This window comes from Taudactylus pleione, unplaced genomic scaffold (assembly GCF_031769625.1).
Source record: "Taudactylus pleione unplaced genomic scaffold, aTauple2 ptg000128l, whole genome shotgun sequence".
Taxonomy (NCBI): domain Eukaryota; kingdom Metazoa; phylum Chordata; class Amphibia; order Anura; family Myobatrachidae; genus Taudactylus; species Taudactylus pleione.
The window spans coordinates 13276824-13299304 of NW_028284530.1; the positions used below are offsets into that span (position 1 = coordinate 13276824).

Sequence of the window (22481 nt, forward strand, 5' to 3'; positions counted from 1 at the left end):
TTTGATCACTATTTAAGTCTCGGAGTGCCGCTATTTGTGGTTCCTACTATGTATATATTTATATATTATATAGAGCATAATGATCTCCTGGTGCAGGAGTCTGACAAGTATACTTACTATGTTGACTTCTCATGCAACTATTTGTCTAAGTGTACGTGTGTATGTATACCAATATATTCATGTTCTTCGTATGACTACTTCCTAATAATTGGGAAACACCTGTTTTTTTTTTTTAGCCCTAACTGGGGTTTTCTTTACAGATATATCCATTCTTACTTGGGATAATTATTGTATTCTATGTCTATGTATAGGTACCTTTCTCTGTATAGGTTCCTGTACTCCATATTATTGTTTAGTCGCATATCTCAATAAAATGAGGCTATAAAGTGGCCCCTGGGTACATTCCTATCAGTACATAAAAATCCAGATTCTATTCCATCCTCAGGGCTTACTTGGTTAAATGACAACAGACCACACTTCTGCTCCTGTGCCTGAAGGTCTAGGGCCACCCGCCGAATAGGCAGGGTCAGGCCTGGCTTGATTAGATTGGTGGGTATCCAGTAAATCATGGGCCCTGCGGTTCAAGTTTAATCCCTCATTGTGAACACTATGATTGTCAAGGGTCACTGGTGGGATCCATCATCAAATATGTAATATTGCTATGTGTATCTTGACCAGTACAGGGTCTTATTTAATTCTTTCACTATCCCGCCTCTTGACTAATACGCACTTAACCATTATAAGTGTTAATGTACTAATACTTACTCTAGCAGACCGTGCTTGGGGTATATGTATAATCTATATAAGGATACACATCCCTAATGGAACAAGCTCAGGTATAGAGTCCTGTAGTACGACCTTCTTGTTACCACTAACATTTTGCTAGTTTTCTACAGTCTCTCCTACGGCAACATCGCCAGACTGAAGACTGTGCTATGGAGCATTGGTTTTTAGCCCACTGAAGCTACTCTCTATTCCCGATGTGACGGGTTGCTGTGAGATGGAGAAGGTCAGTGACATTCTACATAGTTTCTAGAGGGCTTCTGATTGCTCACAGGTAAGCGGTACCCCACTATTGCCTCGGAAGATGCTCCGATTTCATGCAACCTGACACGACATAGCCGTTATTCTCCCTTATGCATCCTAGCTGCAGACTTAGTAGCCATCCGCTCTTTTTAGCAGTAGGCTCTACACTTTAGAGCTTTCCTGGCGTGCATAGTTCCAACATTGAGAATGTCACTTTATTCTTCTGTTGGGGTTATAATGGACTGTGACTGTAGCGCCTTGGGGGTTATGCACTTCTTTATATTAAAGCGTGACAGTCATTATGTTCCACGCAGGGGGCCTGGTTGGTTTTCCTGTTCAGTACTGTGAATATTTTCATCACACTGACAGGTACCTGATGGGTACCTCTATGGTTGTCCTAGTTCTGTAGCCTTGCTGTATGGTTGCTTCCCTATATTGGTAGCTCTCACTGGGTGACTGTTGCATCCGTGCTCTTTAACTGCTAGGGTAACTGGGTTGTTTTTATACTATGTTCAGGACAGCAGTTGATACTGCCTACGCACTTCCATCATGTTGGATGTTGTTTGGAGTTTGTTGTTGTGGGTTTCTTTTCAGGTCGGCACAGTGGCTTGTGCTGTAAGGTCTCCACCTGGGATGCCCCATACACTAATTCGAGGCCCGCCCCAGGCAGTAGTAACCACTCAATAGGCAGACAACTGATGGGCTGCCAGACATTCTGCCAGTGGTCTGGTATGGAGATTTACAGCTGCAAGGTTTCAGTTGCTGTTTTTCCCTCTGTTTCTGAGTTGATTGTACTGCTGTCTGACGCTCTGAAAGGAATTGTGGTCTCGATTCTTTCAGAGCTGCCTCTGCCTCATGTCATTGGGATCTCTATCCTTATTGGAGACTTCTATGGTTTCACTCTGGTTGCCAATGGTCCAGGGCGACTGTTCGGTCTTGTCTTTTGCTCCCTGTATACTCTTGTTAGGAGTCTGTGGACAGGATCAACTCTGTATCTGTACATTGGTATTGTTATATGTATAACTATATGAGTTATGTCCAGCAGTGCTGGGATTCTGCTGTCTTCAAATTATACAGCTTCTCATGTTCAACTCTGGTTCGTGCTTGGTCTGTTTCGGCTGAGCTTACGGTGTTCAGCTGTTTTCATCTGCGGTTGTTCTCTTGCTAGCAGTATTCCATTCGATTTACGCTGTAAGGTGTGGATTTTCTATGGCTGTTTAGCAAGGAGCCTTGATTGTCTCCTCTGCTCTACAACACTTGATCTTCAGCTCTTGCCTTTCCATTAGGCCTACGGTTCTTGGTGATCCCGGTTTTCGGTTTTGCCAAGGGTTCGGCAAGTTCTCCGCGCTTCCCACCCGGGAGGTTGGCTTTGGGACGTCCCCACTGTCTTGAACTCCAGTGTCCCCTAGTGGATGAAGGAGAAAACAGGATTTTGGTACTTACCGATAAATCCCTTTCTCCGATTCCACAGGGGACACTGGACGCCCACCCAGCGCTGCGTACCTGCCATTTTGTTTGGTTTCTTATAAGGTTGTGTGACTGCATGTGTTCCCTGCAGTTGGTTCCTCTGTTCTCCCTCATTCGGTCTTGTTCCGTTCTGTGGTCCTCTCCTTCTCGTTTTCCTATGGTCCTCCGTCTCCTCTCGGGCTCAGTTCTTAAACTGGGGCTGATGGGGCATAGAGGGGGAGGAGCCAGCCACACTTCTGAATTATTTAAAGTGCCAGGCTCTACTCTACCACCGTCTATACCCCACTGTCTTGAACTCCAGTGTCCCCTGTGGAATCGGAGAAAGGGATTTATCGGTAAGTACCAAAATCCTGTTTTTTCAATTATTCTGTGCAACTAATGGGCAGTTTATGCCACCATTTTCTAAATTTTTATTTTTAATATAATAACAATAAAAGTTAAATTTTAAATTACATGTGATACAGTGTGCCTCAAACAAAGGAGTTTTTTCTTTTTTCTCTCTTTTGCCTACTAAACAAGTTTGATTACTCCTTGGGAGCACCTTTTCACCATGGTATATTTATCAATAGATTTTTATTTAATTAATTACACTTTATTGAGGAAAATCTCTCTATTGCCTGTGCTGCGTCCCCCCCTTTTCCACCATTCCCCTTTTACCCTCATATATATGATCTTTTAAAATGTGCCAGTGAGTAATGATTACACCTGTGCACCAGCTGGGTGACCTGCAGAACGTGACCTGTGTGGGCTCCTGAAGACTGAGTTTGAGAACCACTGCGCTACACCTTTCATTCGATACTGTCATCCATAGACACAATACTTTGAGCCTGTGAAATTTGTTAAATGTGTGCACCAAAGACCCAGTGGCTGCCCAACTGTTGCTCAGCAGAATTGTGTACTGCACCACCAAAAGGAATGACCTGAAACATAGTTGTTTATATTGGGAGGAACGGTGCTTTCTTCCACAATGTAACAGTGGCGAATCACACCGTGTACCCATCTAACAGTTCTCTGGCTGAAGCTCGACCCTTCTTTTTAACCACTTGCCTGGCGTGGTTGCATCAGATGCTATCAGTAAGAGACACCCACTTGGCTACTTATGGAAGCTAATCACCCGGCCCCTCTGCATCCTTGTCTACTCCCCCAGTGTCTGTCATGCAGCCACTCACTGCTGAATGGGCAGCCCGGCAGCACTCTTAACTCAGTGGCTGCACTGAGAAGCAGCCGTCAGGGGAATGTAAGTTGACCAGCCCTCCCCATTTATACCTGGCGTCTGCAGAGAGGAGGAGCCACTGAGGAAATGTAAAGTCGTAATTACCGATTGTCAATGTTTCTTCTTCAGGGTATATAGGGCTCTACAGCCAGACGTTGGAGTGTAGGTGGTGGATGAGGACACCAGGCACCACGCAGTTAAAGCTTTAGCTCCCAGGATGCATCGGTTCATCCCCCTATACCCACTAGTGATGTCTAGTGGGCCGGCTTCTGACGGGAGGCGTTCCCGTGGGAACGCCCCCGTCAGGGAGGCACGCCCACCAAAGGGGGCGTGCTGTCAATCAACATCGACAGCACGCCCCCTTTGATCAGACACAACGAGCGAAGGACTTTCCTTCGCTCGTCGCGTCTGGCGCATGCGCACGACGGAGCTTCCTCCGTCGTGTGCATGCTCAGTGCAGACCATCGACCCACTTGCGATGGAAGTTGGACACCACCTGGAAATGAAGGTTTAATAAGAAAACCAGCCTTAACTTCATAAAACACTTGGGGCCAATTGTAATAGGGTGAGAGTTTAGAAGATGTGAGAGCTTGGCAGTTAACTCTCATATTGGTCGAGTTTTATCTTCAAAATGGGAAAACATCTGGATGAGATTTTAAATCGTGAGTTTTTTTAGTCTAAAAAATATGCAACTTTTCTCTGTTGCTTTGTTCTGGGACTCTAATACATTGGCCAAGATTAAAAAGTATGAGAGAACTCACATTTTCAAAACTCTCACCCTATTGCATTTGGCCCCAAGAGTGGGAATCTGTAGTATAGTGTTTCAAGCTCAGACACTCTCCAAACCGTGGGAATAGTCAAAAGGAAAAAACGTTTTCCAAGTGAGAAACTTTTTAAATCCACTGTTTCAAATGGCTGTAATGTTGTCGATACTAAATTCAAGTTTGAATGGTTTAGTGGAAGACTTGAAAGGTGGTAACTTTTGCGCCACAGCTTGCAAGAAAATATGAGCCTCTGGAATAAGTTTTACCCTCTTCTGGGAGATCACAGATGAGACAGAAATCTGAACCTATACAATGCTCAATTTTTAACCAGTGAACTACAGCATCCTGTATAAACAGGAGCATCCAGGCTAACTAGAAAGAAGTACCGGTAGTTGGATACTTATTTTTCTCAAACCAACTTAAAAATTGTCCGGATACTGTGATAATTAACCACAGAAACAGGTTTCCTGACTCTGCACATGATTTCCACCATACTATCAGTTAATCCCCGTCTTTGCCAGGATAATGGCTACAACAACCAATTGCATTAAACCTTCATGGTAAAGCAGTTCTTGCATTATAAAACCTTGGTGCTATTACCTGTACCTGGACCCATTTTTGTTTTACCTTTTTGAGGATATGTGGAAGCATATAGGGAATAGATAAATCAGGTGAACGTTCCGCTGTACCATCATAGGTTCTCCATGAAACGCCTGCACGTCCCTTGTCCTTGGCCGGAAGCGCTCCACTTTATGGTGCAGCTGAGACGTCAAAATGGCAATATTTGGCTGACCCCCATCTCTCCACAATCTGGAAGATGTTTGGGTGAAGGGTCCACTCTCCAGGGTGGATGCCATGCTTGCTGAGGTAATCTGCTTCCCAGTTGTCTATTCCCGTTATAGACAACTGGCCATATTGCAGGCACATTTTGTTCTGCACAGCACATTATCTTGCTGGATTAATTCATTATAATGAGAACTTTTTTTGTGATGGTACGCCACCACAATGCTGTGTTTCTAGAATATTTAGGTAGTTTTTCACCCTCTGGAAGCCACAGACTCTGGAACCCACAGTGAAGTGCTACAACCCACATAACCCTGGAAAAAGTCTGTTGTCACACAATTGTCTAATTCCAAATGGGAAAGGAACAGCCTCTCTTGAGACTGTCATCTTTCATAGTGTTCATGCTAGAAAGGGGCAATTCTGCGCATGCCCATAAAGGGGGCGTGGTCATGAAAAGAGACATGTCTTTAAGACACTCCCCCTTTTCATCACTATTGGGGACGTGCCTGGGATGACCCCCAAGCTCTCTTGTCTCTGAATAGATACCGGGCGCTTATGCCTAGCATCTGTTCACCACCAGTGATCGATATACCGCTGTTTTCTACCACCCGCGGGACACTACGGCCTGCGGGTGGAGACGGCCACGCCATGTTGTTTTAACAGGGCACGGCTAAAAGGGCAGGGCGTATTCTGTCCTTTTTGAAGTTGGGCATGGCGCGGCGCCCCACTAAAACAGCCTAGCGGGAACACTACTTCAGTCACTAGAGTAGCAACCAACGTGTTCTATGCAACAGCCTGATTTGATTTCTGGACAAGTGACAACTTTTTTTTCTGGAATATTCATGAATTAAACTATACCGCCTCAAAATTGGAGACTCTCGTACAGAAAACCACTGACTTCTGACTAAGCGTTGACAAGATTTTGGTACAAGGCTATATTTTCCTCTGGAGGAAACACCTGCAACTGACGAATGTAGACAATCAGATCCTTCAAAATCTGAGTAAAGACTTGAGTATTTGTGCAGTTACTTGGCAATGCACCTGAAGCATGTTGGAGACATTGTAGCAATCATTTAAAGGCAAAACCAATCTGGTTTTGCCTTTTTAAATGACTGCTAGTTTAAAACATCAGCCAGACTCGCAAGGAACCCGCCGATGCCTGCAGTTCTCATTTACCCCTTTGCCTTGATCAAGATTTCATCCAGGTAAGGATGAAATTTTGACAGTCCAAAGGGCTGGGATTAGGAGGTCTTGGAACTGGAAATTTTGAGTTTAAAGTGCTAACTGAAAAAGCACTGGAGACCTTCCCAGCCTGGAACATTCAAGTAAAGCATCCATGATGTTCCTGTTTACAGTGTATTTGTTCCGTTTCACCGTTGATTGCAGATCTCGATTTTTCCATCTTGAATCTATCCACCGAACATGAATGTCTAATGGCTTAAACCCTTCTCTGCGGATCTCAAGTTCCACTCGTCATCTGCATGTACACTAAAAATGCGGATGGAGAGTGGGACTCGTCATCTGCTGTGAGAAGGGTATCCCCTGTGCCCGCCCTTCCCTGCAGGGTTTCGAATCGCTTCATTGCTGGGCTTTTCAGCTTGCCTTTTGCCAGCTGCTTATTTCACGCCGGGCTTCACATGGGCAGCAAGGGGGCAAGTCTCGGCTATTTTGCAGAAGCCACATTGTCACTAGGGCTTGAGTATCCTGAAGTATTTTCTTGAACAAGCATTTTCTTCTGACTGACTTCCTTGCAGGCCTTACTTTTTTTTGCAGTGTCTCTTGCTTGGAGTCTTCAGGAGGTTTTCTTCCTCCTTCACTGCTGACTAACTTTAGCGATCTTCCCGCTTGTGCCAGAATGAGGGTGCAAGTTCTGATTGGCGCCAATTTTAAATGGCTGGAATCCGATTGAGTGGGCTTGAATCTTTTTAGATTAAAGCCCACTACAACCATAAGGAAGCATTGTATAACCATCCAGTATAGATAAGAATGCTTTCGCAATATTAAATAGATAATAACAGAATGAAGATACCACAAATCATATTTACCAATAGTTGGGGTATTAAATCTATTGAAATATATTTGGTGTTACCTACTGATTCGAATATACAGAGAAAAAGATAATCAGTTTTTTTAAGGTGCACTCACATCCTCAAATGGCCTATAGGGCCGTATTCAATAAGCGGCGATATTATTGCACCCGCCATAATATCGCTAGTTTTTCTGCGATAATTTTTCGCCAATTTGTCATGTGAAAATGGAGAAAACTTTTCTTCATTTAAAAAAAAAAAAAAGTGGGGGAAATGTGCAAAATCCTATTTTTTGGTAAAAATGTGGGGATTTCTTACAGAACCCTTTGGACAACTCCCCTACTTTAGCGATAAAAAAATATCATAAATTGCATACTTTGGCAAAAAACGTCTGCTGATATTTCGGTCAAATTTTTTATTTCCCGTGATAAATACGTTTAATGTATTGGGGCTAGTATTTTTTGCGGTTTTTAAAAACCACCTGCTCCGTGCGATGTTTAAAACACTTGGCGCATCCTTATGGCCCTCTGAAATACCATACCCAATACATTAAACATATTTATCACGAAAAAAAAATAATTTTGACCGAAGTTTTGTTCTTTGTTCGCCAAAGTACGCAACTTACAATTTTTCTTTTCACTAAAGTATCATTAGAGGGGCTGTCCAAAAGGTTCTGTAAGAAATCCCTACATTTTTACCCAAAAATAGGGATTTCGCACATTTTTTTCGCCTGCCCTAGGCTGAAGAAAAGTTTTCTCCAGTTTTTAGGCGAAAAACGGCTGTTTCGCCAACGACGGCAAAAACGTACGCTTTCGCCTCTAATTGAATACCGCCCTGTGTATAAAAACAATTTTTATTGGATATACATTAAAAAACAAGTATCCGCTTGTCTATATATAGTAACAAGAGTACTAATGTCCTACTCTTTGTTGTATATGAAAATAAATATTTTTTTTGTTTTTTGTTAAAAAATTGTCCGTTTAAATAAGGTCATAAAGCGAAATATAATAAAAATTATTTAGCAATATAGAGTGATAATATTTCTTTTCTTTATTTGTGAATAAAGAGATATTTAAAACCACGGCTGTGTGCTGTCTTTATTTATATGTATAATAAAATCTTGTCACTTTGTGTGTTTCCAAGATGTCTATTATTTTAAACTTGATACATTTACTGCAGGGATATTTAAGATACAAATGTGTCAGAAAATTCTATTTTTCATTCTGTCACCCAGAAATGTATCAATCCAGAATCTGGCTGTACTTATTCAATCCATGCTCTATGATCGCATATTGGACCTCATTCAGAGTCTCTCGCTAGATACGGTCGCTTGTTGGAAAAAAGGGTCCGGATATGCAAATCATGCGCTCGCTCTTTGCGGTGTGAGGCCGCCTCTATGTCTTAGCGAGCTACGGCATTTTGCGCTCGCAAGTGTTTAAAGACTCCCCCTTGTCACTTGCAGCCCACGTCATCTCCGGGCAAAGAAGGATTAATCTGGGACATCGTGAGCCATCTGAGCTGCTCGCAGCGCTTGAGGTAGACCTTACCCTCCTGCAAGCACTGCGAGCAGTAAGAGTAAAAAACAACACAAGTCCCGTGTGCCATGACGCTACTTTGCTAATTATGCACTCCCATTAAACTCCTTTCTAACGGTCAGGCACGCGTTCGCACATCCACTCCCCCGTTCACAAGCACCTTAACCTGTTACCACCCACAAACGGTGCAGTCTGTTACTCAAAGTAGCGACATGTCTGTGTACTACGAGCTCTCGCTTCTACATCGCAGCTGCTAGTTTGCGCATGCGCACTACGAATAATACGCATGCCCAGTTGTGACCATCGCTCAGAGTGAGCGAGCGGGAGCTTGCGAGAGACTCTGAAAAAGGTCCATTATGCTGTTCTCTGTGTTTTTGATTAATATACAGGGGGCTACATCAATATCACTTTCCCTGGCAGCAGGATAAGTGTATGTATGCACACACAAAATTGGACATTTAGGGCCTGATTCAGACCCACTCGCAAGCGGCTGTCCGCTCGCAAGTGGGTCGATGTTCTGGACTGAGCATGCGCACGACGGAGGGAGCTCCGTCGTGCGCATGCGCCAGACGCGACGAGCGAATGAAAGTCCTTCGCTCGTTGTGTCTGATCAAAGGGGGCGTGCTGTCGATGTTGATTGACAGCACGCCCCCTTTGGTAGGCGTGCCGGGGGCGTGCCTCCCTGACGGGGGCGTTCCCACGGGAACGCCTCCCGTCAGAAGCCGGCCCACTGACATCACTAGTGATGTCAGTGGGAGTGATTTTGGCTCTGATAGAGCCAAACTCACTCCGGAGCTTGCGGTTGAAAACCTCAACCGCAGGCTTCGGCTCGCAGTTTCGATGGTCGCGATGATCAAGACCATCGCGGCCATCAAACTGCACGCTCGTATAGCCTGTGGGTGGTGACCCACAGCTATACAAGCGTCAAGGAGGACGCTCCATTTTCATGGAGGCCGGCCCTCATTCAGAGCGTGCGCTCTGCTCAGAGCGTACGGCTCTGAATGAGGGCCTTAGTCTCTGCTACGGAGAACTGCTATCTTTATAGCCTAAACGCTTGTGTGCTAAATAAATGATTAAGTAACCCACAATTAACTTAACCATCAACTGTCTGTGTTAAACAGATGGGAATAATTAATAGAACAAGTAAATCTATGAATACAGCCCTCATAAAGTGCTATTGTTAATGACTATATATTATGCTTATAAAGGATGAATTATCCTGATGATTGATTTGTAGAATAAAAGTATCAACATATCTATAATATATATATATATATATATATATATATATATATATATATAAACATGTATCCTAAGGCTTGTGGTGATGAGGATTTGTTATTTTATATAGATCTCATAATATGCGAGCATATAGCCTGGATTGAATAAGTACATCCAGATCTGGATTGATACATTTCTGGCTGACTGTTTGAAAAATAGAATTTTCTGACACATTTGTATCTTAAATATCCCTGCAGTAAATGTATAAAGTTTTAAAATAATAGACACATCTTGGAAACACAGTGACAAGATTGTACATAAAGACAGCACACAGCCTTGGTTTTAATTTGCTTTATTCACAAATATTATGTATTTTCTTTATCACTCTATAGGCCGTATTCAATTAGGTGCGAAAAGTCTGTTTCTGCAGAAAAGTATCATGAGTTATGTCATTTCGGCATACGAAAAGTTCCAAAGACTTTTCGCCGGTGCGGAAACTCAATGCAATGGGACCTGCGAAAAGGTTTTGCCTATGAATAGGTGTCCGGAAAAAGTGCAGAATTGGGGTCTTGGGGTGCAAAGCTGCGGAAATCCCCTGCACCCTTGGGACAGTCCCCCAAAGGTAAACCGTTAAAAAAAATTATTTAGATCACCCAAAAAAGGTACTTTCATTTTGGGGGTGAAAAAGTCCAAAGTTGTGGGACAAACTTAAAAACTAGTGAAATAGACTCCATGGGGGTCCCCAACTATGTCCCAGGTATTTTTAAGTTTGGAGGTGCTTTCGGAAGGTGTATTTTTAACGATTTTTAAAAGTTCACTTTAGCAACTTAGAAATATGCTAGGACCCATTTTCAGGTATCCCAAATTTGCTGGGACTACTTATTTTGCACCAGAAAACTGCTAAATGCTGTTCTTCACCACTTGTGCAAAGTAGCTAATTAGCAGCTATTGAGAGCATTTAAGTACCCCAAATACCTTCAGCAGGGCTATTCTGGGGTTCTAGAGTGATCCCCAATGTCAGTGCATCATTTGGGGGGTGTCAGGCTGATTTCCCCATATCTGACAGTACTTTTCGCATGTTAGAGTTTCGCCGGGTCCCCTTATCGCCAATTTCTAATTGAATATGCGGAAAAGCGGGCACGCGCGCGATACTTTTTCACATTGAAAACCAGCGATGTAGGCGAAAAGTCCAGCATGCGAAAAGTACAGAACTTTTCGCCTGGAATTGAATATGCCCCTATATTTCTATATAATTTTTAATATTATATTTCACTTTATTACCTTATTTAAGGTCATACAATTTTTTATAAAAACTAAAAAATATTTATTTTCATATATAACAAATGCAGTAGGACATTAGTACTCTTACTATATATAGACATTAAATACTTGTTTTTTAATGTATATCCAATAAAAATAGTTTTTATACATAGTGTCATTTGAGAATCTTAGTACACCTAATAAAAGGGATTCTCTTTTTCTCTGTAAATTATAACCGTCCAATGCCAGCTTCCTTCATGTGAGTCCCAGTTCACTGCTCCAGCAGAAGCTCTCCTACCGTAGACCTTTAACGACCGTAAGCTATACCAAGCTTCTACCTGATGAGTCTCTGCAGCTTCTTCATCGAACCATGTCAGGCCCACATCTTTACCGTGCCAAGCCTGGAAAGTGAACTTTACATGGAAATAGTTTCCAGGTCTTTCCATCTCAGAGCGTGGCAAGCTATTGTTTGTCTTAGTTGGGATGTTAAATACTAAAGGAGAATATCAGGGACTCCTCGTCCTCCAAAGGAAGTAGCACAATCCTCAAGTGAGGATGTCAGGATCTCATTTTCTTGGGGTTTGCTTCCAGGCCTTCATGCCACTGAAATTAGAGTGGAAAAAAATGTCACTTAAAAAAAGGTAGGAATTTATCTATGACAACAGAAAGAGGTTATCTGTGGACCCTAGGATCAAATCTGTGTTACCCACACGTATGCTGCTGTTGCCGGGTGCTCCCCGGACACTGACATTTACCTGTTATTGCCAGACGGGATCCTCACAGTAGGGTGGAGGCAGAGATACATTGCTGGCCATTGAGGACACTCTAACCTGGACAGGTACGAGCTTGGAGAATCCCCTGTCTAAGAGTAAAGACACTCCCCTCCCCCGGACCTTTTTACCTCAACCAGTCTAGAGGGAACAAGGGGATCATGCAAAGAGGAAACCTAATATTACTTATTGTCTCTATTTTGAACTGCTTGGAGATTTATATCGGACATTTGTCTTCAATTGATTGCAACATTTATCCACGCAGACTGAAAAACTTTCGTTATCATGCAAAGAGAAGAACACTTTTCACCATTGCCTCGTGATTTTTAGTGTGGGCACAGTGATCATTTGCTATTAATGTTTTTGTTTTTTATATATATCCACCTCCTACAATTTTATTATTAATATTTGGATCCCGAGTTTATATTGTTTCTTCAAACATATTAATTATTTTCCATATTATTGAGAGATTGCTCTATAAGTTCTATTTTACTGTTAAACTTGCTGTTTGTTGACCGGTAGATGAAAAACATATTTTAATGTACATATGATAATAAATGTGTTTTATATTTTGAAACTTGTGACATTTTCTATACTAGTTCTTACTTTTATTAAGTACCGCAAGGGTAACTTTTCTGTTACCATTGTGGAACACCTGGTCTATTGGTGTGTGTTTGTGTGCAACCACAAGCACACTGAGTCTTTGCTGCTTGAATTATTATATTTCATATCAATTTACTTTTTATTTATTATAGTATTAGCGCCAGGTTCTTTCTTTTAATTAATTCCAGGAATGTATCTACAGTATATTGCATTGCTAATGATCATTTGGTTGATTTGATTGAACAGCTTTAGGAATTTTAGTTGTATTCACAGTACCAAATGGACATGGTAGACTTGTTGGTGTTTGCTCACTAACGTTAGCTGGTTGGCTCTGTTTGGATAAATTATATACAGTATGCATATAAGTAATAGTTCACTTTTTATGCACTTCAGTAAGCATTGTATTCATGTCTAGCTGCACCAATCTCATTTCCTTTTCTTCTTTCAGATTCTGGCAGCGGCTCTGACAGAGTGCCACAAAAAGTCCAGTTCACTTGGCAAACCTCTGGCTCTCAAAGTGTTTGTGGCTGGGAGAAATCGCTTAGAGAATGACGGGGCTACAGCTTTGGCAGAGGCATTTCGGGTATGCTTGTTTAGGTTTTTAAGACAGCAGTTTCTCATGGGATTGAGTATTCTGTAGTTCTACATACCTGCATTTGATTTCTTTTTCTAGTTAATTGGAACCTTGGAGGAAGTACACATGCCTCAGAACGGTATTAATTATTCTGGAATCTCTGCATTGGCAGAAGCTTTTAAAGTCAATCCATTGCTAAAGGTCATCAACCTTAATGATAATACGTTTACAGATAAAGGAGGCATTGCTATGGCTGAGGTAATGGTCTTTCTTGTCCTCATATGTACATTGCCTGTGTCATTTTTGTTTTGTGTTTTGGCTATCACTTGTTTTAGGAATTTTCTTTTGTTTTTCACTATATAGTAAACTTTTTTTTTTTCCTCCACACAGGCACTGAAGACCCTAAGGCAAGTGGAACATATCAATTTTGGTGACTGTTTGGTGCGTTCTAAGGGAGCATTTGCCATTGCCGGGGCCCTTAAAGAGGGTTTACATAAGCTAAAGGTATGTAAAGTGCCACATATTGTTATTTTTATTCTCATCCCGATATGCTTAAAACACACTCAAAATGTTTTAAATCTATAAGCCATGTTCACACTTTGCCCTGCTTGTAACATTGGCTGCCATTAGTTTTTGTAGCCACTTTCCTAAAATACAGTATAGCGATTACAATTAAATTCTTCACTTGGTCAAACTATTTCTTAGCCTGGCAAAATGTATGTGTACTATTCTAATTATTTCAAGATACATATGAGATAGATGAGCGAGATTAGAGTGATTACACAGAGAGATTACAGAAATATTAGAGAGATGGAAATTACAGAGAGAGATTCCTCAGTGATTAAAGATAGATATTAGCGGAAGATTATTGAGAGTCAGTTTACACATGGAAGTAGATTAGAGAGATGGTAGATTAAAGAGAGCTGAATTAGAGCAAGGTAGTTATTTTAGAAAGATATTGCACAAAGATTACATAGACAACGATTACATATGGAATAAGAGAGATATAGAGTAGAGAGCTGTTAGAGACAGTATAGAGGGAGAGGGATAAAATATCTATCTGCTATTTCAAATCCACTTCATTACATGTAAAGCCTGATCAAGGCTGGAATTGACATTTATCCTTTATTAGTATTTCTCCTTCATCCACTAGGGGACACTGGAGCATAGACAGTGGTAGAGTAGAGGCTGACACAATTTGGAAGTGCAACTGGTTCCTCCCCCTCTATGCCCCATAAGTTCCAGTTTTAGAAATGAGCCCGAGAGAGCCGATAGCAAATTATATAATATATTCTATCCTTCTAGAGACCGACTCCTGTTTTATTAAAGGCACCTTCATGAAAGCCCTCCTAGTGTTCTAGCCTCTCTGAGTTGGGTGCTCCCTGTATTGGGGACTGCCAGTGTCTCTTGCCTGTAGGCTAGCTCCTTAGCTTTCTTGCACTCTTGGTAGGGCTGTGGCTTCCGTGATTTTCAGGCACTGTTATCCCCGTTGTTTTTCCTACTATGTTTTGTACCAGGAAGCTGTTACCGACTGCACGCTTCCATCACTTTTGGAAGTTGTCTGTCATTGGCAGATACCGAGGGTTTGGTTGTTTCTTCCAGGTGAGGTGGATGCTATTTTCCTGCTATCTAAACATCTGCGGGATTTTGTAGTCTCCGATCTCTTAGTGTAGCCTCCGCTTTTGCCCTGGGGAATCTCAACTCATTGGGGACTTCCTATGATCCAACCCTTTCGCTTGTTGGAACCCCCTCCTTATATGGACCGCAAGAATTATCCTGGCCGACTGTTTTGTAGTTGGCTCTGACCTTCATGTATACTCTGTTGCCAGAGTATTCTGGGACCAGTTCAGCTGAACATATATAGCTGTGTGTGTATATATATATATATTTCTCTATATAACTTTTACTGCCCGGCTATGTTGGGATTCTGTTGTCAGAGTAGGTTTTCTCGAGTTGTTTCCCTGTCAACTCTTATTGGTTCTCCCTGTTTCCAGGGATCAGGGCTGGTCTATTTCTGTTAAAATTACGGTGCTCTGCGGAAGCTCATTCGTGGTTGGCGACTAGAGTCGCTGTTTCTCCTGTTTCCTTTTGTCTTAGGCTGGGAGTTTTTGGAATTATCTGCGGCTGTCCTGCGCGGAGTTCTGATTCTTTCCTGTGCTCTGCGGCGTTGCTCCTCCGCTCTTGTTTGTGGTCCCTTTATCTGTGTGTGTTGGTTCCTGTTTCGGTTGGCCGCTAAATCGGCGAGTTTCTCAGCGCTTCCCACCTGGGAGGTTAGCTTTGGGACATCCCCATTGTCTATGCTCCAATGTCCTCTAGTGGATGAAGGAGAAAATAGGATTTTGGTACTTACCGATAAATCCTTTTCTCTGATTCCCCAGGGGACACTGGACGCCCACCCAGTGCTGCTTACCTGCCATCTTATTTTTGGTTCATCAATTTCTATTTGGACTGCAGTTTTTCCTCTGCATGATATTGTTGTGTGACTGCATGTGTTCCCTGCAGTGGGTCACTCTGTTCTCCTTCAGTCGGTCTTTTTCCGTCCTCTGGACTTCTCATTCTCCTCGTCTTCCTGTTGTCCTCTGCCTCCTCTTGGTCTCAGTATCTTATCTGGGGCTGATGGGACATAGAGGGGGAGTAGCCATTCACATAAATTATTTAAAGTGACAGGCTCTACTGTACCACCGTCTATACCCCATTGTCTATGCTCCAGTGTCTCCTGTGAAATCGGAGAAAGGGATTTATCAGTAAGTACCAAAATCCTATTTTCTCCTTCATCCACTAGGGGACACTGGAGCATAGACCATGGGGTATATACTGTGGTAGAGTCTGGCACTTTGAATTATTTAGAAGTGTGACTGGCTCCTATGCCCAATCAGCCCCAGTTTTAGAAATGTGCCAGAGAAGAGCCGGTGCACATGTGGATGTCTCTAGCCCTTCTTTATTAATAATTAGGATTTTGTTTTATATGGTTGCTGAGAGATTGGGAAGGTCAGTGAAATTCTACGAGATAACCAGGGGGCTTCACATCACTCACAGGTAAGTGGGTTTACTCCTCCAATGCCTTGGCAGTTGCTCCGGATAACGCATAGCTCACATTGCACCCTAGCTTATGTCCTAGCAGTCATCTGCCGGTATATGGTACCTTTTTATGTCAGTGGACTCTACACCTTTTAGAGTTTTTTTCGAGTGTGGGTCCATAATTCCAACACAGCCGCTGTCCTTGCAGTCATTTGAACATATCTGGTACCCGCTCACGCCCGTTGACCCTACATCTTAGATTTTTCCTGGCTTGTGGGTCCATGGTTTCCAACACAGCTTTATTCCTCCCTCCGGAGAGATATGTTGTCTGCGTCCACTGGGGTTGTTCGTATCACCCTGCCTTCGTTACCAGAGATGATGTCACGGATAGGTGTGAGTGTTGGTTGAGGCTTCGTCACCCAGTTGGAGCTACTGGTTTGAGTTTGTCTTCTGAAAAGTTGTATCCCTCTTTTGTGACTCCTCTGCTAGGAGCATTTTTCCTCCATCTTGGAGGGGGCAGTCATTATCTGACAGGAATAATTATATAATTCACCTTTTCTGTCAGATGTCGGAACGGTTATCACTCTTTAGAGCGCGAGATATGTTCGCAGTACTGCTTCACGATCGCTGAAGCTTGTTTGGGGGCCTTCCTGATTCATCTCTTAGGCTGGACTAGAGGATTACGACGCTATTCCACTAGAATCTGTTGGGATTCTGGTACAGTCTGGACTGCCACGCAGGAGGCCTTGTTATGTTTTTCTGTTCAGTGATGTTTTTCATGACCCTTGGTTCCCTTTTAAGACAGGTGCTGTTTCTCCTATTCTTTTCTTTGGATATTCAAGCTTGTGTATTCCTGATGGTCCACGGCCTTCTAGACACGGACTTCCGTCTTCTCTAAGGCACCTTCATGAAAGCCCTCCTAGTATTCTAGCCTCACTGAGTAGGGTGCGTCTCTTGCCTGTAGGTTTGCTCTTCTGAAGAGATCCTTAGGGTTCTGGCACTCTCGGTGTGGCTATTGCTTGATTTTTAAGTGCTAGGTTATCCCCTTTTGTTTTTCCTGCTATATTTCGTGCCGGGAAGCTGGTAACGACTGCACACTTCCATCCCCTTTGGAAGTTGTCTGTCGTTTGGCTTATAGCAGGGGTCTGGTTGTTTCTTCCAGACGAGGTGGACGCTGGTTTCACCTGGGCTCGCTGCAGGATTCACGTTGCCCTCTTATCTATCTATTTCCAGAATGGGTTATCCAGCTATCTGAGCCCCTCTGCAAGGTGTGGTAGTCTCTGATCTCTCTTGGTGAAGCCTCCTATTTCTGCCCTGTTGGATCTCAACTCGTTAGGGACTTCCTACTATCTAACCCTTCCCCTGCTAAGAGCCCCTTACTTATTTGGACCGCAAGAATGCTCCTGGCCGACTGCTCTGTGGTTGGTTCAGGCCTTCATGTATAGTCTGTTCCTAGAGTATTCTGGTACTGGAACAGCCCTGACTACATATATATATATATATATATATATATATATATATATATATATATATATATATATATATATACACATATATATATATATATATACACATATATACATACATACACAAGTCCCACTGGCGGCACTCCGGAATGACACACTGGAAGCACTTAGCTGTAAGTAGCAACGTTTCAGCGCCTTTATTGAGCGCTTTTATCAAGCTTATACATGTATAAGCTTGATAAAAGCGCTCAATAAAATCGCGCTGAAACGTTGCTACTTACAGCTAAGTGCTTCCAGTGTGTCATTCCGGAGTGCTGCCAGTGGGACTTGTATTTTACAGTGTGTCTGGGATTTCCAGTTAGTGAGGAGGGCACCCGGGCAAGTATACGTTTTATTACACTGAGTGCCGGATTTTGGGGAAAAAAAAAAAAATATATATATATATATATATATATATATATTTAATATAATATTACAGACAACGCAATGAGGATAGCACTCAGAGTCTTGATAAAAGAGCTAAGAGCTCTGAAACGTTGGCTACCACTTGTGCATTTTGTTGTTAATTCATTGGAGACTCTTGAGTGCTATCCCTGTTGTCTGTATTACGTATATTTAATATTGGATTAGCACCGGAGCGTGCTGTGTTATTTTGGAGTGCCGGTCCTTTATATAGATCAAAGCAGACTGCACTCTCAGTATAAATAACAATTAGTGAAGGTCCCAATCCCCTCTAGGGTCCTCCGCTAATTGTTTATTCTGAGAGTTCCGCCTGCTTTGATGAATATTGTTTGTATTCATCCATTGAGGAGGGCATCCAGGAAGGTTTGCTCAGGAAGGAGGAGTGCCGATTATTGATAGATAGATAGATAGATAGATGTGGAGATATAGATATACAGATAGATATATAGATATACAGATAGATATAGATAGATAGATATATGTGGAGATATAGATATATCTATCCACAGTATTAGACCGGCACTCCCTCTATTCAGAGCAGGCACCCGGGTGCACATCCAGGGGTAATACAAGCTGACACAGTATTGTAGCATCCCTCCCAAGGGGATTTTTCACAACAAGCCGAACAGCATCTAAAACTTTATTCCAACGTTTCAGACTATTACATCTTTCTTCAAGGATAAAATATATAATGAAAAGGTCATACCTTATATACAATCTCACCCCATGTGCAAACTCCATGCCACAGCCGCACAACTTCCAGTCTCCTGTGTGATAATGTCACACATCAGACAGGCGTCTGAGCCATGGAGGCCCAACCTCGCAACTTAAAGGTTTCCGCTGCTAACTTCTTGGTGCCAGATACCATAGGACACCTTCAGACGTCTTTTGGAGTCCATGCCTTGATGGGATAGAGCTGTTTTGGCAGCACGAGGGAGACCTACAGAATATTAGGCAGGTGGTTTTAATATTATGATTGATCAGTGTATTTTAAACGTATCCACATTTGATGTTTGAAGTCATACATTTTATGATCATTAATCCAATTGTCTTTGTTTCCTATGGTAGGAACTTAATCTCTCCTTCTGTGAAATTAAGCGTGATGCAGCTCTTGCATTAGCAGAATCAGTGGAAGACAAATCCGAGCTAGAAAAATTGGAATTAAATGGTGAGCTTGGAGGCTGTGGAGGGTATCCAATTAGTCGCGGTAAATTACCTCACCCGGGGCTATCCAATTAGCTCCGAAGTTGCCCTGATGCCGACACTTATCAGGGTTTTTTTTCCGTGACCTGATGTGTCCCGAAAAAGAATCCACGATAATTGCCGTTTTTTCACCTGAAAAAAAGCGAAAACACATAGGTGCGCGAGCTTATCACGGCACCTATGTGTTTTTGGGAAAACTATTCTATTATATCGACCGAAATAATAGTATAGGGTGAAAAAAAATATCTGGGATTATCTGCGAATAATCCCTGTTTCTACTTCAGGGTCCATAGGGGGTCCACAGGGTTGACCTTGGGGTATAGGTTGGGAACCAAATCCGGGCACCACGCAGTTAAAGCTTTTAGCTCCCAGGATGCACTGGGTCCACTCTCCCTATAACCCCACCCCCAAGCCAGAGGCACCTCAGTTTAAGTTGGTGCCCGGCCGGAGTCGGGTCACCGTTAGCGCAGGGGGAGCTGATTAGCAGCCCCTAAGCTTATTTTATTTTTTTAGGGACAAAGTTTTTTCATGGACTTTGGACTCTTCAGAGCGGCAGCGTCGGACTGTCCATAGGACGTCTAAGCTGCCGCTCCGTCACCCCGCTGGCGCTGAGACGCCAGTACAGATCTGGGGATCTCAGCGGGACCCCAGAGTCTGTACTAGCCGGACTCTGCGGGCGCCCAGGACTGCTGCCGGATCCACGGGGAGCAGGTAAGGTCGCGGATCACCGCTTGCGGTGATCCGCGCATTTCAAATGCAGTCCTGTGCCTCCGGTCTCAGGGGACAGACCGGAGGCGCCGGCAGTGGCGGCGGGCCCCCCATACCCCGTGTGTCCACTAGACCACCAGGGACTTAACGATCGGTGCAGGGAGCCGGCGTCCCGGGGGTTAATAGCCGGCCAGGGGAGGCAGCCTTCCCTGTTACAGCGGCTCCTCCCCTCAGCTCAGCGCGCCTTTCAGTATCCATAGTCTGGCGTCGCTGAGCTGCTTCCTCCGCGGGCCACGCTTCCTCTGAGGTCTCCAGCGGCCATTTTATCTCTGTGGTGCAGCAGAAATCTCTCAGGATGGCAGTGAGTCCAGTCCCCCTGCGTACCTCACCATCAGGTCAGTGTACACAGCGCTGTAGCCTTCCCAGACACTGAATCTGGGCAGTTGAATGCAGTGTAATAGTGCAGTATATTATATGACATGTTTATGTATATATGTATATATCTGCATTGTATGTGACTTATGCTAGTGCTGACTGTACTTTATTCTCTCACCTGTCAGTGTATATCTATCCCTTTTCTTTATCTGCCCTAATACAGCTGTACTTAGGGTGGTTCTGAGACCTCACATTTATATACTTGTTAATATTTGTGTGGTTTGTCACATACTGTTGCGTGCTGCACGTTGCCATATTTTAGATGGAACTGTGTGTTGCATACGCTGAAAATGGGTCCCTGCAGCTATTTTTGGCATCAGTCAGGACCAGTATAGTGCTGCTTAATATTTCCGCCAAGATGGGTCAGATATGTCTGACCAGGAGATAGAGCGTTATACTGCACCCATTTTTACTATCCTGCAAGTCATGTGCTGCAGGTGTTAGTGCGGAGGATTTGACTCATAAAGGGTTCTGTATGTGGCGTCATCTGGTGCCGGCCTCTTTCACGACCCCCTTGGGCGGTTTGTTTTCTCGGGATCCTCTCAATTGCGGATCGCCGGGCGGGCCCCATTGTTGTACCTCACTTGGGGTTACTTCACCATACTGCCCTTTTCATCTCAGGGTATCTCGCAGCTTCTTGCACTCTTCCCCTGTGACACAGACTACCGCTCCCTGCAGGGGTTTTTTGCAGTATATGAATTCCCCCTGGTGCCACAATAGTCTGTCATTCCCCTTGCAGGGATTACCACAACAGCCACCCTGGGTGGATGTCGTTTTCTACGAAACGCTAATTGGCGTGGTTGACGCCCTGTGGTTACTTCCCAGTTGGCTCTGCCGTGAACTGGGTACTGTTCGGGGCTCTTTCCCTCTTACACGGGGGGAAGCCTATTTCAGGTATTATTATCCCTGCTTTAGGGCTGGTAGCAGGTCCATTCTGGTTAGAGTGAATGTTGACCTGCACCTGTATCATACACCCTCAGTATTGCGTGCCTTCGGGTTACCTGTTGCTGACTAGCGGGTGGATCGCATAGCGGGACTCTGGCTGTTGCCAGATAGGAGGTGTTACAACAGTGTTTGGCCTCCTGTCCCAAATTCCCTGAGGGCATCACGAGCCCCTCCTGGGGGGGATGGGCGTGTTACTCGTCTGATTACAGACGTTACTACGCCTCCCATTCCTGCGTGGTCGGATTCTTCGGATCCGTAGGTGGTAACTCTGCCTGAAATCAGTATACTTGCTTTCGGGAGTTGTTACCCATCCTACCATGGCTATAGCATGGTTGGTTAATACTATTGCATATTGGGTTGATGCATTTGTAACGTTTTTTCCCCTCCAACACGTCGGGGGTTCAAATGTATTTGGTCGCTCATGTAATATATGCAGTTGTCATAGGTGGACATGCCTATATTGGATACCAGTCTCCTAACTTTCAGAGTTCCGGCTGCGACTGTATCCTCCGTAATACCCTATGGCTGCGCTCTGAGAATGCAGAGGTGCAGATACCATCTTTAGGGTTGATATTGTTTGGTCCTGACCTTGACAAGATTGTAGTAACATTGGCAGTATTACTAACGACAAGTTTACCGCTTTCAGCTATGCACACTACAAGGCCTCAGACTAAGTCTGTTAAGTCTTTTTTGTCCTCTCGGTCAGCCTAAAGGTCTGTTTCTTCGTAGACTGTCGGCATCTACAAGGGCCGACATATCCAGTACCGAGCAGGCCTGGACTGCCAGCCGATCCTGCTTCTGAACCTACGGATATCTCTTCAGTCTGACGGGACAGGCCTACAACTGGGAGATACCGATTTTCTCAGTTCGCCCGGTATTAGTGTCAAGTTGCCGCGGCTACGTGGGTAGGAGGGTACGCCCTCTTTACAAGGGCCTTACAGATCCAGAAAGCTATGCAGTTGTTGCGGTAAGCGGAGCTAATTGGGCCATCCCCACTATCT

General features: G+C 43.7%; 1 protein-coding gene across 2 annotated transcripts in view; it reads left to right on the forward strand.

The window, feature by feature from the left end:
• The window catches only part of RANGAP1 (Ran GTPase activating protein 1), an 88019-nt gene that overhangs the window by 34100 nt on the left and 31438 nt on the right, over positions 1-22481 (forward strand). For both annotated transcript variants that reach the window (XM_088472745.1, XM_088472744.1), the window contains exons 6-9: positions 13118-13252; positions 13343-13501; positions 13634-13747; positions 19258-19357. In XM_088472745.1, coding sequence (XP_088328871.1) covers positions 13118-13252; positions 13343-13501; positions 13634-13747; positions 19258-19357 — 508 coding nt within the window. The remainder of the gene's footprint in view (positions 1-13117; positions 13253-13342; positions 13502-13633; positions 13748-19257; positions 19358-22481) is intronic.